The sequence below is a fragment of the Sminthopsis crassicaudata genome, chromosome 3 (genome assembly GCF_048593235.1).
Source record: "Sminthopsis crassicaudata isolate SCR6 chromosome 3, ASM4859323v1, whole genome shotgun sequence".
Taxonomy (NCBI): domain Eukaryota; kingdom Metazoa; phylum Chordata; class Mammalia; order Dasyuromorphia; family Dasyuridae; genus Sminthopsis; species Sminthopsis crassicaudata.
The window spans coordinates 197,183,464-197,202,268 of record NC_133619.1 but is presented as its reverse complement, the minus strand read 5'-3'; the positions used below and the strand labels follow the sequence as shown (position 1 = coordinate 197,202,268).

The following is an 18,805-nucleotide window of genomic DNA, read 5'->3' as shown; positions in this document are numbered from 1 at the left end:
ATATATATATATATATATAATCCTACTTTCCTGGGAATTCTTTATCTTTTTCAATTCACTAATTCTGTTTCCCTGAGAGTTCTTTACCTTTTCCATTTCACATTTCAGGAAGTTGTTTTCTTATTCCACTTGATCAAATCTTTCTTTTAATCAGTTATTTATTTGCTTTTCCATACTCTCTTGCAGAGCTTCTCTTTCCTTTCCCCATTTTTCTTCTAGCTCTCTTTTAAGATCTTTTGTAATTTCTTCTAGGAGAGTTTTGTGTGATGGGGACCAGATTATATCCCCCTTTGGGGTTTTATCTGGGGTCTGTCTGTTATTAGTCTCCTCAGGGTTGGAAATCTGCTCTCTTTTTGTATAGAAGCTATCAATAGTTGGAGTTTGCTTGGCTTTTATACTCATTTTTTTAAAAAAGCCCTTAGTGTCTACCTTCAGCACAAGGAGATTCTCAGGTTCCTCTACAGAACAGGGATATATGGAGAATAGCTGTCCTGTGAACAGTCTGGGAAGGTTGCCTTGCTGTGCAAGTTTTACTGCCTTGGGCTGAGCCCCCCTGTGTAGAACAGCAGCTGCCCTGGGATGAGTGGCTGAGCAGGGGAAGTGTCACTGCTCTGAGCAGAACCCTGCTCTGTGAAACAACTGCCCTGGGCAGAGCCCTGCACTGAGTACTGTGGTCCCTGATGAGTCACTTCCGGTGCTGGGTGGATGTGGCCAGGTCCTGTTAAACTCTCATTTTTTTGAGGGGGGTACACTCTACCTTTGACATTTGTATAACTTTTCTGCTGATCTACTGCTTTGCAACCAAAGCAGAACAGCCAACCCATGGTAGAGTCCTCCCTGCAAATTTTCCACCTGTGGAGACTGTGTCTACTCAGTGTGCTAGCCTCTGTGGTCTGCCTCCCTACCTGCACTGGCTTCTTCCCACCTCATCAACACAGACTTTTTCTGGTGATTTTCAAAGTTATCTTTGGTTGGTAATTTGTTGTACTCCCATTATTTGTGGATTTTTACCAGTCAAGCTCTATTTCTGAGGCTAAATTAGGTAATTAGTAAGTAAGGATAGTAGTAAGTAAGGGAGCTCAAAATGTAGCATGTCTTCTCTGCTATCTTGACTCTACCTCCCCCCCCCCCAAATATGTTCCCTATTTAATCCATTCCTGATTTGAATAGGTTTTCAGAACTATGAGCCCTCCTCCCTTCTTTAATGCCTTCATGGCTATTCTACTTTGCATTTCATTTGGTCAACATGATTACTATTTTTACCTTAACTTTGCCCCAATCTTTCTTTTGAGCTATCCTATTATTGATGTCAATCTTAAACATATGGTATTCATTTCTCATGTAAAAGAAAAAAAAATTGTCCACGTTGAGTTCCTTTGAAATTGATCTCATATATTGGCTCTTATGTGTTAAAGTTTGCGTTTGATAGAAAATTCTGAAAATCTTCAAGTTCATTTAATGCCTATTTTTTTTTCTCATTCAATATTATAGATAATTTTGTTGGATATAATATTTTTGGTTTTAGGCCTACTTCTTTTGATATGATATCATATGATAGATATGATTCCAGGACCTCCAGTCTTTTATGGTACCTACTGATAAAGCCTATACAATTCTAATTGTAGCTCCAGCACATTCGAATTGGGTTTTTTTGTTTTTTGCAAAATTTTCTCTTTGATCTGGGAGTTTTGAAATTTGACAATAATGTTCCTATGTGTTTTCTGTGAAGGATCTTGTTGAGATAGTGATCATTGGATTTTTTTCTGTTTCTACTTTCCCTCATGTCTACCTCCAGGACAATTTTCTTGGATTATTTTTTGCATTATTGTGTCAAGGTGTTTTTTTTTTTTTTTTTTTTTTGGTCACAATTTTCAGGCAGTCCAATTATTTTCATATTTTGTCTTCTTGATCTGTTCTCCAGATATCTTATTTTTCTTGTAAGATGTTTCACATTCTGTTCTGTTTTTTCATTATTTCAATCTCTTTTATTATTTCTTGATCTCTCATGGCTTCACTAGCTTCGCCTTGCCCAATTCTAATTTTCAAAGACTTATTTTCATCTTTGAGACTCAGTATCTCTTTTTCTAGTTGTTTACCTTTTTTTAATAATCTTGTTTTTCTTGGATGGTTTTTATTATTATTATTATTATTATTTTAGTTTTTCCTCAATGTCTCTCATTTGATTTTTTACATTCTTTTTTTAGTTCTTCTAAAATTCTCTCTGGGCAGGGAGCAATTTCACGTTACTTTTTGGGGGTAAAAGCTTTTTTTTTACTTCAGTGTCCTCTACTGAAGATGAATCCAGGTCTTCCCTGTTCTCAAAGTATGTTTTTATGGTGAGGTTCTTCTTTGTTGATTCTTTTTTTTTTTTTTTTAAATAAAAGATACCTAATTGTATAGAGATACTTCTAGTAAGCACCTCTAATCCTCCGTTGGGGGTGGATAGTGCCTCTAGCTTCACTTTAACTATCCCTCCTGACTTGAACCCCAAACCAAGAGCTCCACCCTCCACCAAGTGCTCACATTCCTGCTTCACGGCCTCTGCACTCATTGAGTATGCTGGTTCCTTCTCACCCACATTCTTGTCTCTGAGGCATATCTGGGCCCTGCATTTCTAATCAGCCAAGGTTCTCTGAATCTTCCAGGGCTCAGATCCTGACTCCACAAACAGTTCAGGAGGTGAAAGTTTATGTGATTTTGGTTGAGGTTACAACCACACCTAGCTAGTCCCAGAAGTCCCCACTTGGTGTTTCTATGGAGCTAGCCAGGAGGTATTCCACTTCACATGGTTAGTCTTTGTATCTTCTCAGGATGAATCAGGAGGACCCCTGTTCTTGCCCTAAGTGTTGATTTTTTTTCACTATTCTGTGTTCCCCTTGAGGTACAAATTTGTTCTATTTGTGTGGGAAAGTTGTAGAGCTTGAAATTTATCAACCTACTCAGCTGTCTTCCCAGAATCCTCCCCAATGGAATCTTTTTTAGTGGTATTTTAAAAAGATTAAATGAATGTTTATCTAGCTGGGAGAGCTTAAGATCAAGATCTTAATGGAGTACAATGGAGTATTGCATTTAAAATCAATTTTGATTTGAATACTAGTCCCTTCTAACCTTTGGCTTATAACTGTTAGCTTATTAACTTAATAAGCTCTCTTTAAAATGATGAATTCTTCATCTATAAAATTTATGATCCTATGAAGTCAGAGAGACAGATACACAGAGATAGACGGAGAGACAGAGACAAGAAAAGAAAGGAGGAGAGACAGACACACACATACATACATGCACAGATTCGATCTGTCAAGGTTTCTCTTAGGTTTACATGTATAATTACATAATGAACAATGTTCTAATAGATATATTTGGCCATTCTTTGCCTCAATTTCTATCTACTCTTAATCACTGAATGAGGGTAACTCAGTCAAAGTGGAACCTGTTAAAAACCTTAGCTTATTCTAGTCACCCTGATATATATCTTGCTCCTGGACCCAGAATGATGCTGGAGGGGAAAGTGAGGCAATTGACCTTGTACAGCCCTCCCTCAAGCTTCAATCCAATTGATTTGCATGTCATAGCACCACCTACCTCAAGTCATAGTCCTCTTCAAGAAGGAAGGATAAACAACAACAACAAAGGTCATACTAATATACATTTACAACAATAAAGAAAGATGTCCAAAAAAATGTACTCCAAGGGCCAGGAGCCTCATAAATTCATGAAAAATTGGATTCTCTTCAAACAATATTTACATTATTTCTTTTCAGATTTATCAAGATCTGACCAATTAAGGCTAATAATAGTCATTCTAAGGCTTTAAATGTTTTATGTATGCTTTTCCTGACTTGTATTATGTCTGTTCTCCACTGAAGGAAAACAGTACACAGCCTGTGTCCAGAAAGATATTTTCATTACCAGAATGATAATGGAAACCATCTCCAAGATTCATGCAAAAAACTAAAGGAGATCCTATCCAAAAAGTGAGAAATGTATGAAAAGTCACTAGACAGTGAATCAGATTTAAGATATTCATTACTGAGCACTACTGTAAGTTGTAAGTATACATGGCTCCATTCTGTACAACCTTTTTAGAAACAAAGGTTAATAAGTTTTTCCAGGTTTTCTAGGATTATGCTGAGATCATATATATGTGTTGTTCTGTAAGCCTTAGCGCCTTACACTAATGTGGTCTTACTAATTTTATTTCTGCCAAAAAGATATCTTCAATGAATAATGGTGCCATCATTTTTAAGATGAATTTTCTATTGAAGCACACAACATGTGTGTTTGTATAAATAATGAATGTCTCATTTTAAAGGATACCTTGTTTAGGAAAAAATTAAAGTAGTAAAAATACAAGATATAAATACATAAATAGATAGATAAAATACAATTAATATGGGGCTAGCTATACTCTTCTAGTGAGTCTGAGAGTGAGATAAGGAAACGTTTCATGGAGGGATGAAACTAATTTTGGGATCAGGATGGGGACTTGAAGAAAAAAAAATTAAACAGACTGTACTGTGGAGGAAGTCTGGTAAGGCATTGGTGGTGGAGGGGCATCATGAATTTACAGAAAAGGAATGTCTAAAACAAGACTGGAAATTCTGTAATTGACTGGAATGTAAAATAGATGAAAGAGAGTAATGTGAAATGAGTCTTAACTTATGCTTTAAAAATATATGAAGGACTTAAAAGACTTTGATTCAATAAGAACTCTCTCATACACATATTAAGATTGTGCTTGATTCTTTGATAAATGAAATTACAATGAATATATTTTGTTCAACAGTTTTCTGTTTATGTACATTATGGTAGATGTGAAATAAGGATCTTGTGTACTTACCAAAACTCTTTAGCACTTTCCTGGAGGATATCTTATACAGGGATGAAATCAAGAAGGAAATCCCTAATATGAGGTCCTCTGAATGCATACTTTTGCTGATACTATTGTATTAATGCATCAAACCCAAGAATATAGCAGGTACTCTTTAATGACATCCATAATTACTTTAAAATTATAACTATAACAAACCATACATGAAAGACTAAATGGATGGCTATATCTACTGTCAAGATCATGATATCCAATTGGAAGGTTAATATTGTAGTAAATATATTTTAGGGAAGATGCTGCAAATGAACAGTGAGTTGATTTCAGAATTGCATAGAAGAAGAGGACTGTGCTGAAGGGTTTTGACTGACTAATTATTTATTTTTTGAATTATCATTAATATCATGTAGCTTAAAAAATCATGTAGCTTAAAAAATTAAGGGTTCTACATATAATAGCTAGTTTTTTGGAGATCTTGGGACCAGCGTTGTTTTCAGCAGAAAAATCACTTCAAGAATAGTCAGGGATAAACTCCAAAAGTTTTTATTGTCACCTTCACAGTTTGTCTCCTTCACCTAGGGCTCGGCTAGCTTTTTGGAGGCCCTCCAGAATGGGTCTTGGTTTAAGTGGAGAAAATGCAGGAGAGCCACCAGCAGCTTGATGAAAACAGAATATCTCTCTCCCAGTTCTTATTGGCTCTTATATACTCTATTATATCATCATACGTATCAATTGTAAAGGGCTGAAACTCTTGAGTTAATGCACTGAGGTCGGAACAATTGAGCACTAAAGGCTAATTACCAATTGGACAATACTCTATAAGAATATATTTGGAAAATATGCCCTTCCCACTATCCTGTGCTGGCCCAATTGTTTGGTGTATACAGAGAATTGTAGGAGGGACTAGGGGGTGGAGTAAGACTAGCCAGGGTCACTTATGGACGGGAGACAAAGAGGTGAGGTTGTGGAAATCCAGTGTCCATCCCCTTGACTTCTATCACTAAAGACCAAGAATAAAGTCTTTTGCTTATCCTGATTCCACTGGTTCTAAGGTATCCAGGGTGCTAATGTGGTCATCATAGTCTATTTTGTAGAATAGGTGTCAAACTTGTAGAAATATATTAAGTACTAAGTACATGTAAACTAGACATGTAATCATTGTCTCATCAATTCCTCTGATTTAACACCTTGTTTCAAGTACACTTCTCCAGAGTTCTGGTTCTCTACATCTCTTGCTTTTTTTTTTTTTTTGTTTTTGAACATAGGTGGTAAACCCTCCCTGATTTCCCAGAAAGAGTGGTAAAAACACCAAAAAGGAGGTAATCACGCCCTCCCTGACATCTCAGGAAAGGAGATGAAAACACCAAAGGGAAATTGGGAGTCAAACCAGATTAGTGGGTTTCTGAAAGGTCTCACTTGAAACAGGTATACATAAGTCCATCATCATGGGAGGTATTACACAAACATATAGTTATATAATACAGACTAGTAATGATGTAACAAACAACATGAATAAACATGAGGAATTTCCATAAGTCCTAGAAATAGTCCAAAATCAATCTATTGTCCATTTCTTTATGTGTCAGGGAATCCAGTGATTTCTGCAAGTTTTGAAGTCATGCAATAGTCTCATCATATCTCGGGGAATCCAATGATTCTTGCAGGATTTAAAGTTCTGCAAGTCTTATCAACACTTTTTTATGTTCATGAGTCAATTTCCATACACATTGGGTTAGTAGTCATGTTTTTTCAGTGGCACATGAAGTCAGAAATGGAATCACCCGATGTTTCTTGAGTTTTCTCCTTTGTTTTAAGGTTTTCTCTTTTTTCTGTCTCCTCTGATGGAGAAGGCAAATGTGGCTCATTGGCACCCATCTGATTCCTTCTATATCAGTAGAGAAACAAGCAAACCTCCCCCCAAACAGTTAACTTATCTGGTTCCTTCCATTCACTACTTTCTGGATCTTTCCACATCACCTTGTGATTATCTAAAGATGGTGGGGCTGGGGCAGCTAGGTGGCACAGTGGATAGAGCACTAGCCTTGAATTAAGGAGGACCTGAGTTCAAATCTGGTCTCAGACACTTAACACTTCCTAGCTGTGTGACCCTGGGCAAGTCACTTAACCACAGCCTCAGGAAAAAAAAAATAAAGATGGTGGGGTTTCTTGCACTGGACACAGTCCTTCTGGTGGGTTATAAAACCTGTCTTCTGGAGCTAATGCAGCTTTATCGAAAATTTAAAAAATTAATGATATATAGAGAACTAAATTTAAAAGTTCTCTACGGTTACTTGTGGCTCTCCCATTCTTTTGTTTTTGGAGGAGTGTCTTGATGTTTCTGTTTCTCCTCTCTACTATTGCCTGTCCTTGAGGATTAAAAGGTATGCCAGTGATTTATAAAATCTTATACTGTGCACAAAAGTGTGCAAAATGTTTAGAGGTATATGCAGGTCCATTATCTATTTTTTATTGCTTGTGGCACACCCATAGGCAAAAGCTTGTATAAGGAATTCAGTGGCCACTCAGACTCTCTTTTGCTGCTGGTATTGCAAAAGTAAATCTTGCAAAGGTGTCTACTACAACATGGATAAAAGACAAGGCCAAAAGATTTATAATGGGTCACATCCATTTGCCAAGTTTCACTGGTCTCAAACTACAAAGGTGTTTTCCTGTATGGAGGTATAGGAGCGTGGAAAGGAAGGCAAGAGCTGTACAGGCTTTTACTATGCTCCTAGCTTCTTCTTTTGTTATCCCAAATTATAAACATAAAGCTCAGGCAGCCTGATGATATTTAGAATGAGATTCTTTGGCTGCCTGAAATAAAAGAGTATTGGCTAACATAGTTAGAAGGCTATTTGCCTTTGAATTTCCATCAAAAATAGGACCTGGAAGTTTACTATGCAAGTGGACAGGCAAAATATAACTCTTACCTGCATGTTTTCTCACTCGCTCTTGAAGTTCCTTAAAGAGTTGATATATATTAGAAGCTAAAAATTTTATTTGGGCTGTGCAATTCTTTGTACCACGCCTACTGAATAGGCAGAATCAGATATTATATTTATATGTCCTGGATAATAAGTAAGAGCTAGCATGATTGCATAAATCCATTCTGCTGAATGGACTAAAAAGGAGGTCTGACTACTCTCTTTATAGTTATAGTTAAGTCAGCACAAATGTTACCTTTGGAAGCATCTTTAAAGATAATTGGTCCTTTAAGAGAAACTTTAGAAACCTTTTCTTCAAGAATCCATTGCCAATTATGTAGTGGTATTAAAGATAATAGAAACATTATGTGTAAAATTTGGAGCCGTGGCTAATAAAATTTGCCACTCTGGGATGGTTTCACAGCATACATTAATTTGTGCATTAGTATAAAAGGTGTATATCTTGTCAGGTCTTATCCCAGATAATTGTACTGCTCCCTTAATGGCCTTTAATAAAATTCTAGCCACAAGCACTGGGTAAAGAGGAAGGCTTTATTCTGGTAGTGCTGGGAGGTTCACCCACTCTATCACACTGTCTCCTTGATGAAGGACTGCTGTGGGTGCCTCTTTTGTAGCAAAAGCTGATATTTCCAAGGGTTTTGAGTAACTCTTTCAACCACATTGGATAAAGCCAGTTCAACTTCTCTCAAAGCCTCTTGAGCTTCTTTTGTAAACTGGTGTGGTGAGTTTAAAGCACTGTCTCACCTTATAATGTCATATAATAGTTGTAATTGATTGGTAGCTTAGCCTAACACTGGACACATCCATTGGATATCTCCTACTAATTTTTGAAAGTCATTTAAGGTATTCAACTTCTCTGTTCTTAAAGAAAGCTTTTGTACTGTGAGTACTAGGATATACTTCATAACCTAAATATTGAAAAGGAGCATGTCTTTGAATTTTTTCTGGAGCTATGTGCAATTTATAGTTCCTTAGTGTTTCTATGGTCTTTTGTAGGGATACTTCTAACATTTGCTCCTCAGGGGCACACCCCAAGATATCATCCATGTAATGTAACAACATAACTTTTGGAAATGATTTTCTTTCTGGAGTAAGAGCAGCAGCAACATACATTTGACACACAGTAGGGCTATTTTTCATTCCCTGTAGCATTCATATCTTTTATAAGGCTCAACTAAGTTAACGCTGGGCACTGAAAAGGCAAATCTTTTCATATCCTCCTTATCTAGAGAGATAGAATAGAAACAATCCTTAATGTCTGTAACCCAAAGAGGCTATTCTCTAGGCAATTGAGATGTAAGTCCAGGCTGAAGAGTTCCCATAGTTTCCATCTTGTTCATTTACTTTCCTTCCCTCCACCCCCCCCCCCCCCCCCAGGCTGGGGTTAAGTGACTTGCCCAGGGTTACACAACTAGGAAGTGTCAAGTGTCTGAGACCAGATTTGAACTCGGGTCCTCCTGAATTCAGGGCTGGTGCTCTATCCACTGTGCCACCTAGCTGCCCCTCATTTACTTTTCTTAAATCAGTCAACATCCTCCATTTTCCAGATTTCTATTTTACAACAAATACAGGGGAATTCCAAGGACTTAGAGAAGGTTATAAGTGTCCTTGGTCAAGCTACTCTTGTACTATATCTAATAAGGTCTGGATTTTGTTAAGGCCCATTGTTCCACCTACACTGGTGTATCAGTTTTCAATTGAATAGAAACAGGTGAGAATGCAGGCAGGCCTTCAACAGCAGCCCTCCCTAAAGAGCTGAAGTACTTAATTGTAATATTAATTGCTATAAAATGTCTCTTTCCTATAGATTGATGGGGATTTTTTCAACTACAAAAGGAGTAAAAACTTCTGTTCACCTTCAGATGTCCATCTCACAGGGGCAGCACTAACTTAAGCTGCTATTGATCCTTCTATGCCAGATATATAGATGTCTGCCTTAATCTTTGGCCAATGATTGGGTCAATTGTCACCTCTAATGACTGTTCGATCTGCACCTATGTCTACTAAGCCTTCCAACGGTATACCATTTACATAGATAGTGAGCATAGGTCAGTCAGCTATAACAGCTGCAGTCAAGAATATTCCTGGATTCTGTTTCTTGGAGTCAGAATCTGGGCAACTATCACCAGATTGCCTATTAGGAGTCTGTATCAGTAAACCTGATGCTACTATTTCTCCTGGTTGATAAGTCACCCAATGTCTACCTGTGTTAGTGACTGGGATATTATCTACACATTCTCCAGTTTCCCATATCAGTGTATGGATGAACACTGTTTTGTAAGTACTCTCAGGAGGTGAAATGGTCAAGCCTACTGTGTGTGGAGGCAAAGATCCATAGGCTGGACAGGGACAGATTTCACCTCTCCAGGGGATATCTCAATAGTCCCAGATGCATACAACTCTATTTCCCCTAATTGTAGTCCCTTTCTCCCATCTGATTGCTTCTTGGCTAATTAATCATCATGTCTGAATATTGAACTTGTAAAGACTCTCTGGGTGTAATGTCAGCTGCCATGATGCTCCACCTGTTGTTTTTTTTTTTTTTTTGTTTGTTTTTGTTGTTGTTGTTGTTGTTGTTGTTGTTGTGGTTGTCTTTGCCTGGGGCCCTGGAGCTGGGCCCTGCCTCTCGAGTCAATCTATATTCTGAGATCCAATAGAAGCCTGTGTTGCATTTTGGACATAGGGTCTTGGATCTTGTTCTCTCATCCTGTCTTCTCACTCTATCTCTATGCTAACATGGAGCTTTCAGATGCCCTACTTTACCACATTGAAAGCACTGACAAGTCTTTCTGGAAGTTCCTTGCCAAGAGGGATCCTGTCTTCCCATGATCTGCATCATAGTCTGGGTATAAAAGGCATTTGTGCCCACTGTGGGACAGGATCTTATGATCTCCTCTAAAGGAGCATCCTTGTATAGTCCTAGTATAATTCTCCTACAAACCTCATTAGCATTTTTCTAGCAAGTTGTTTTATCATTATTATTGTTGCTGCATTTTAGCCAATAGTTCATATGACAGCTGTCTGCAAACCTCCCATGAAATCAGCAAAGGATTCAGCAGCAGCAATTTGTTCATATGCTATCAAAGGGTAATTAATCTGTGCCAAAACATCTGTATAATGGCATACCTGCTAGTTGATCAAAAGCGATTGGTATATTAACTCCACTTTCTCTAGTTCTAATTTCCTTTCTTAGAGAACCAAGGAGATGTGTATTTTAATATTTTGAAGAGTTCAATGAAATGTTTCCAAGTTACAATCAAACCTTGGGTTTTTTTTTTTTTTTTTTTTTTTTTTTTTTATCAGCTTAACTATGCTTTTTATATACTTCCCTTGGGGTAGGGAAGGCTCTTTTCTAAGCATTTGTCCCATTTCAGCTGAAACACTAGTTTAGCCCTCAACAAAGTTTCCTGCTTGTCTATTTTTGCACTCACCCTATTTCTGGGTAACATATGTAGGTCCTTAGTCCATGTTGGGCACCAAAATGTAATGTCCTCGTTTAGCTTTCTGGAGTTCTTGGGACAGCATTGTTTCAGCAGAATAATCACCATAAGAATAGTCAGGGATAAGTCCAAATTCTTTATTATCTTCTTTACAATCTGTCTTCTTCACCGGGGCCAGGGCTATTTTTCTGGAGACCCTCAGGAATGGGTCTTGATTTCAGTGGAGGAACGCAGGTGAGCCACCAGGATAGTCTCTATCTTGAAATCTGTCTCTGACTGAGTTTGTGCCCAATTTATATGTTCGATTACAATTACATCATTACAGTATACCAAGTACACCAATTATATTAATAATTAGTAGAACCCCTTTGAAACTAATCTATTGAAGAAGCATTAAAACATCAGTATGTAGGATGTAAAGAGCCAGAATTCTGGAGAAGTATATTTGAAACAGTGTTAACTCAGTGGAATTGATAAGACAATGGTTATCTAGTTTAGCATGTGAGTTCTCTAGTTCTTACAACAAATAATGCTTCCCTAATGATATAATGATTGGCATTATATCATTATATCACTAGGGAAGCATTATTTGTTCTATTCTTACTCGACAAGTATTTCTTAAATATATGTGAGGCACTGTCTTAGGTGCTCAGGATACAGAAGCAAATATTAAACAATCCATGCTCTCAAGGAGTTGAAATTTTATTATACTGAGAGACAATAGATAATACATTAATACATACATTAATGCAAATATCAGATAATTAATTTCAAGGTAATTAGTGAGGCAAGCCACTAAGAATGGGTTGTAGTAGAGACGTGAGGGAATCAAGAAAGGCATAATCTAAAAGTATTTGAGGTGAATTTTTAAAAATAATTTTTGTTGATTTATTTTAAATTTTCCTTTATATCACCAACTTACTCCCCAATCCTTTGTCACTTCTCTTCCCAAGAGAGAAAGAGACAAATAAGAAACATAATATTATAAAACGTAAAAAATGAAAATGAAGAGAAAAATTACTTTTTAAAAGTTCTTGTTTTTTCCATTTTCATTGTTAAATTCATTGACTATATTGATATTGTTTTCTAGGCTCTGCTTAATTTATTGTGTATCAGTTCATGTACCTCTTTTCAAGTATCATTATTAATCATAATCATTTTATAGCACAGTAACATTGTTATGTTCATATATCAAATTTTGTTATGCATTCTCCAACTGATAGATGTTTTCTTTTTTCCCCCAAGTTATTTGATATTGCAAATAGTATTGCTATAAATATATTGTTATATATGAAGGCTTTCTTGACAGTGTCCTTTATGGGGGAATCAGTGGATTCTCTTTGACAAAAGGTATGGACATTTTAATCACTTTATTTACATAATTCCAAAATAGTTCACAGTTGAGCTTGAATCTCAAAGAAAGCAAGAGGTTTTATGTATTGTCAGTGCAAAGAAAAAAAGGAATACAAAGTAGCTGGACCTAGAAAACAAGGAAAAATGAATAAATACATAATGAGTGTAGAAAGATAGATTGAGATCAAATTCTGAAGGGCTTTAAAATAAAATAAAAAAGGCTTAATTTGGTCCTACAGGCAATAGAAAGTCCCCAGTAGTGCAGTAAGTGAGGAAGTGACATCTAATTAGAAGTTTAAAAAGATTTCTGGCAGCTGTGTGGAGAATGTATTGGGATTGGAGAGAAGATATAAAGAGAATTAGGAAATAAGCAAAAGGTGGTGAGTACCTAAAGTGAAATAGTGTCTATAGAAATATAGTGAAGGAATCAAATGTGAGAAATGTAATGAGGATAGAAATGACAAGATTATCCCTGGAGTAGATATGTAAAGGAAAATGAGTCAAGGATAATGATATGGCAATAAATCTGGGAACATTTACAAATGGTGATAAACATTTTAAAGGGGCAAGAGGGAAATTTTAAAAAGAAGAGGTTGTATTTTTTTGGGGGGGCGGAGAATTAATACATGTTATATTGAATATGTTGAATTGGAGATACCATTATCTCTTTGGATATTACAAAACTTCCATGACTTTCATGTCATGTGCAATGTTTGTACTTGTGCCATTAATCTATTGCTAGTCATTCACTGTGCTATGAATTTTCTTCAGCTTTTTGTATTACTAGAACAACACAATTACTAGAGTAACACTAGAGCAACCCTTATTTCCTCTACATAATTGGACTACATTGTTAGGCATAATTTTGTTAATATATTTATATTACATTATGCATAATTTCATCATTTGTAATATGTTATAGCTTATTTACACTCATTTATTATTAGGGGAAAAACAGTGTTAAAAGATAGGATTATTTCAGGGAGAAGCTTGGACTATTTGAAAGCACCACATCATTTCCTATTCAATTCTGAGCTTAACTCATTGTTCAATTGTAGTTTCTATCTAAAGTGTAAATGTATAAGATGTATGAAATTTGATGCAAGATAAAAGATACTGACAAAATAAGAGTTTATTCCAAGTAGGGGGGACAGCTTGTGTAAATTTGTGGGATGGTATGAGCTCTATTCTACTGCATAGCAGAGTTTGGAAAATAATCATTTTTTTTTTATCCATTTATTTCCCTGCATGGATAGTTATACTAAAGTCTTTTGAGTGATTTTGGATAACATTTAGGAGATTGTGCAAAGTTCCAGAGGTCAGTTCAATCATAATGATGTCATTCACAAGGAGGAGTATTAGGAAGACTAACCATTGGTATGAAATACTACTTCCATTAGACTTGTTTCTTGACATCCTATATGATAGTGACAAATGCCTTTGGGAAAATGCTCTCATTTCTTTATATTTTATTTTATATCAATGATTAAATGACCAACAAAGTTTAATATATTTGTGTATATAGTTAGGGGTATATACATATGTGTATGCATATGTATATGTGTGAAAAATACTATATAATCTTATAATGTACATGACAAACACATTGAGGTAGGGACTTTAAAATATTACAAACTCCACTGAATCTTTCTTTTTTGGAGTTAGCTAACAATTAAAAATGAAGGGATTTGTATGTTCTTCAATGTTCATTCACTTTTATCATTACAAATATATAGTCTGCTGCAGAATAATGTTTGTGAAAACCTTTTTGTATTTTCATCAAGGATGGTTCCAATAAAGAACACTGAAGCTAGGCTTAATTGATATCCAGGGCTAAGTTTCCTTCAATGTAAAAAAAGGAAGGGGTTGCATTATTTGGCCTCTGGGGTTTTTTCAGTTCTGAGTCTATGATTCTATAATCTTAAATTATTCAAATTAAATGTTTATAGTGATGAGAAGATAGAAGTTGTACAAGTTAATATTTTTTGCTGTCTACACAATCTCTTTTTTTTATTTTGGTAATCATATCTGATTTTTCTAAATCTTTTATAATCAATTAAACAAGTGTTTATTAAGCATCTACTATGTGCAAAGCACTGTATTAAAACCCAGAGGTACAAATCCACAAAATAACCTCATATCTTCCTTTAAAAGAAATATAGTGAGCAATGCCCTCAAAACTCCCACTTCAAGCAGGTAGCTTTTTACTATGTAATTGATAAAACTTTCTCATTCTTCACATCTTTTTTTTTTTTTTTTTTACCTATGTAAATCAAATAATAAATATTTGAATGGCATGGGAGTTTCTTTCACAGATGTGAAAACAATCCTTCTTCCCCTTAGTATATAATCTTTAGGAGTTATTGTGACTGAAGTTGTATCATTTGGTGGCTAATCCTTCCTTCCTTCCTTCCTTCCCTCCTTCCCTCCTTCCTTCCTTCCTTCCTTCCTTCCTTCCTTCCTTCCTTCCTTCTTTCCTTCCCTCCTTCCCTCCTTCCTTCCTTCCTTCCTTCCTTCCTTCCTTCCTTCCTTCCTTCCTTCCTTCCTTCCTTCCTTCCTTCCTTCCTTCCTTCCTTCCTTCCTTCCTTCCTTCCTTCCTTCCTTCCTTCCTTCCTTCCTTCCTTCCTTCCTTCCTTCCTTCCTTCTTTCCTTTCTTTTTTTGATTTTATTTATTTATTTTATTTTTACAAAAAATTTATACATAGGTAATTTCTCAGCATTGACAACTGCAAAACCTTTTGTTTCAAGTTTTCATCTCCTTCCCTCCACCCCTTCCCCCAGATGGCAGGTTAACCAATACATGTTAAATATGTGAATGTATAAGTTAAATACAATATATGTATACATATCCAAACAGTTGTTTTGCTTTACAAAAAGAATGGGACTTTGAAATAGTGTACAATTAGCCTGTGAAGAAAATCCAAAATGCAGGCAGACAAAAATAGAGGGATTGGGAATTCTATGCAGTGGTTCATAGTCATTTTTCAGAGTTCTTTTGCTGGGTATAACTGGTACAATTCATTACTGCTCTATTGGAATTGATTTGGTTCATCTCCTTGTTGAAAATGGCAACATCCATCAGAATTGATCATCATATAGTATTGTTGTTGAAGTATACAACGATCTCTTGGTCCTATTCATTTCACTCAGCATCAGTCATGTAAGTCTCTCCAGGCCTTTCTGAAATCATCCTGTTGGTCATTACTTACAGAAAAGTAATATTTCATAATATTCATGTCCACAATTTATTCAGCCATTCTCCAGTTCCACTTTAGTTTCCAGTTTCTGGCCACTACAAAGAGGGCTGCCACAAACATTCTTGCCCACAAGGGTCCCTTTCCCTTCTTTAAGATATCTTTGGGATATAAACCCAGTAGTAACACTGTTGGGTCAAAGGATATGCACAGTTTGATAACTTTTTTAATTTATTATTTTTTTATTAATTTTATAATTATACCTTTTTTTTTTTTTTGACAGTACATGTATGTGCATGGGTAATTTTTTACATTACCCCTTGCACTCCCTTCTGTTTGGAATTTTCCCTTCCTTCCCTCTACCCCCTCCCCTAGATGGCAGGCATTCTCATACATGTTAAATATGTTATAGTATATCCTAGATACAATATTTGTGTGTAGAACTGAATTTTTTTGTTGCACAGGAAAAATTGGATTCAGAAGGTAAAAATAACTTGGGAAGAAAAACAAAAATGCAAACAGTTTACACTCATTTCCCAATATTCCTTCTCTGGGTGTAGCTGATTCTGTCCATCATTGATCAATTGGATCTAAATTAGATCTTCTCTTTGTTTAAGATATCCACTTCCATCAGAATACATCCTCATACAGTATTGTTGAAGTGTATAATGATCTCCTGGTTCTGCTCATTTCACTCAGCATCAGTTCATGTAAGTCTTTCCAAGCCTCTCTGTATTCATCCTGATGGTCATTTCTAACAGCATAATAATATTACATAACATGCATATACCACAGTTTACCCAACCATTCTCCAATTGATGGGCATCCATTCACTTTCCAGTTTCTAGCCACTACACAAACATTTTGGCACATACAGGTCCCTTTCCCTTCTTTAGTATTTCTTTGGGATGTAATCCCAGTGGTAGCACTGCTGGATAAAAGGGTATGCACAGTTTGATAACTTTTTGAGCATAGTTCCAAATTGCTCTCCAGAATGGCTAGATGTATTCACAATTCAACCAAAAATGTATCAGTGTCCCAGTTTTCCCACATCCCCTCCAACATTCTGCATTATCTTTCCCTGTCATTCTACCCAATCTGCAGGTGCGTAGTGTTATCTCAGAGTTTTCTTAATGTGCATTTCTCTGATTAATAATGATTTGGAGCATCTTTTCATGTGGCTAGAAATAGTTTCAATTTCTTCATCTGAGAATTGTCTATTCATATCATTTGATCATTTATCAATTGGAGAATGGCTTGATTTCTTATAAATTAGGGTCAATTCTCTATATATTTTGGAAATGAGACCTTTATCAGAACCTTTGACTATAAAAATGTTTTCCCAGCTTATTGTTTCCCTTCTAATCTTATCTGCCTTAATTTTGTTGGTACAAAAACTTTTCAGTTTGATATAATCAAAGTTTTCTACTTTGTGATCAATAATTATCTCTAGTTCTTCTTTGGACATAAATTCATTCCTTTTCCACAGGTCAGAAAGGTAAAAAATCCTATGTCCCTCTAAATTATTTATACTATCATTCTTTATGTCTAGATTATGAACTCATTTTAACCTGACCTTGATGTATGGTGTTAAGTGTGGGTCAATGCCTAGTTTCTGCCATATTAATTTCCAATTTTCCCAGCAATTTTTGTCAAACATTGAGTTCTTATCCCAAAAGCTGGGGTCCTTGTGTTTGTCAAACACTAGATTATTAAAGTTATTGATTATTTTAACCTTTGAACCTAACCTATTCCACTGATCAACTAGTCTGTTTCTTAGCCAATAACAAATGGTTTTGGTAACCGCTGCTTTTTAATATAATTTTAGATCTGGTACAGCTAGGCCACCTTCATTTGATTTTTTTTTCCATTAATTCCCTTGAAATTCTTTTCCATATGAACTTTGTTGTTATTTTTTGTAGGTCACTAAAATAGCTTTTTTGGAGTCTAATTGGTATAGTGCTAAATAAATAGATTAGTTTGGATAGTATTGTCATCTTTATTATATTTGCACACCCTATCAAAGAGCATTTAATATTTTTCCAAGTGGTTAGATCAGACTTAATTTGTGTGGAAAGTGTTTTGTAGTTTTGCTCATATAATTTCTGATTTTCCCTTGGCAGATAGATTTCTAAATAATTTATACTATCAGTAGCTACTTTAAATGGAATTTCTCTTTGTAACTCTAACTGTTGGATTTTGTTAGTGATATATAAGAATGCTGATGATTTATATGGGTTTATTTTGTATCCTGCAACTTTGCTAAAGGTGTGGATTATTTCTAATATCTTTTTAGTAGAATCTCTGAGGTTCTCTAAGTATACCATTATATCATCTGCAAAGAGTGATAATTTGGTTTCCTCATTACCTACTCTAATTCCTTTAATCTCTTTCTCCATTCTTATTGCCAAAGCTAGCATTTCTAATACAATATTGAATAGTATTGGTGATAGTGGGCAACCTTATTTCACTCCTCATCTTAATGGGAATGGTTTCAATTTATCCCCATTACATATGATGCTTACTGATGGTTTTAAATAGATGCTACTGATTATTTTAAGGAAAAGTCCATGTATTCCTATACTCTCAAGTCTTTTTAATAGAAATGCATGTTGGATTTAATCAATTGCTTTTTCTGAATCTATTGAAATGATCATATGATTTTTGTTAATTTGGTTATTAATGTGGCCAATTATACTGATAGTTTTTCTAATTTTGAACCAGCCCTGCATTCCTGGTATAAATCCTACTTGATCATGATGTATTACCCTGGGGATGCTTTTCTATAGTCTTTTTGCTAATATCTTATTTAAGATTTTTAACATCAATATTCATTAGGGAGATTGGTCTATATTTTTCTTTCTCTGTTTTCAACCTACCTGGTTTAGGTATCAGTACCATGTCTGCGTCATAAAAGGAGTTTGGTAGGACTCCTTCAATCCCTATTTTTTCAAATAGTTTATGTAGCATTGGAGTTAATTGTTCTTTAAATATTTGGTAGAATTCACATGCAAATCCATCTGGTCCTGGGGATTTTTTCCTGGG

The 18,805-nt window shown here is 35.6% G+C and overlaps 1 protein-coding gene across 5 annotated transcripts in view; it reads left to right on the top strand.

Moving 5' to 3' along the window:
* The window catches only part of VGLL3 (vestigial like family member 3), a 75,950-nt gene that overhangs the window by 41,694 nt on the left and 15,451 nt on the right, over positions 1–18,805 (top strand). For 2 of the 5 annotated variants that reach the window (XM_074299792.1, XM_074299796.1), the window contains exon 4: positions 16,378–16,470. The exons of the other annotated variants lie outside the window; for them this stretch is intronic. In XM_074299792.1, coding sequence (XP_074155893.1) covers positions 16,378–16,470 — 93 coding nt within the window. The remainder of the gene's footprint in view (positions 1–16,377; positions 16,471–18,805) is intronic. 5 annotated transcript variants of the gene reach the window in all.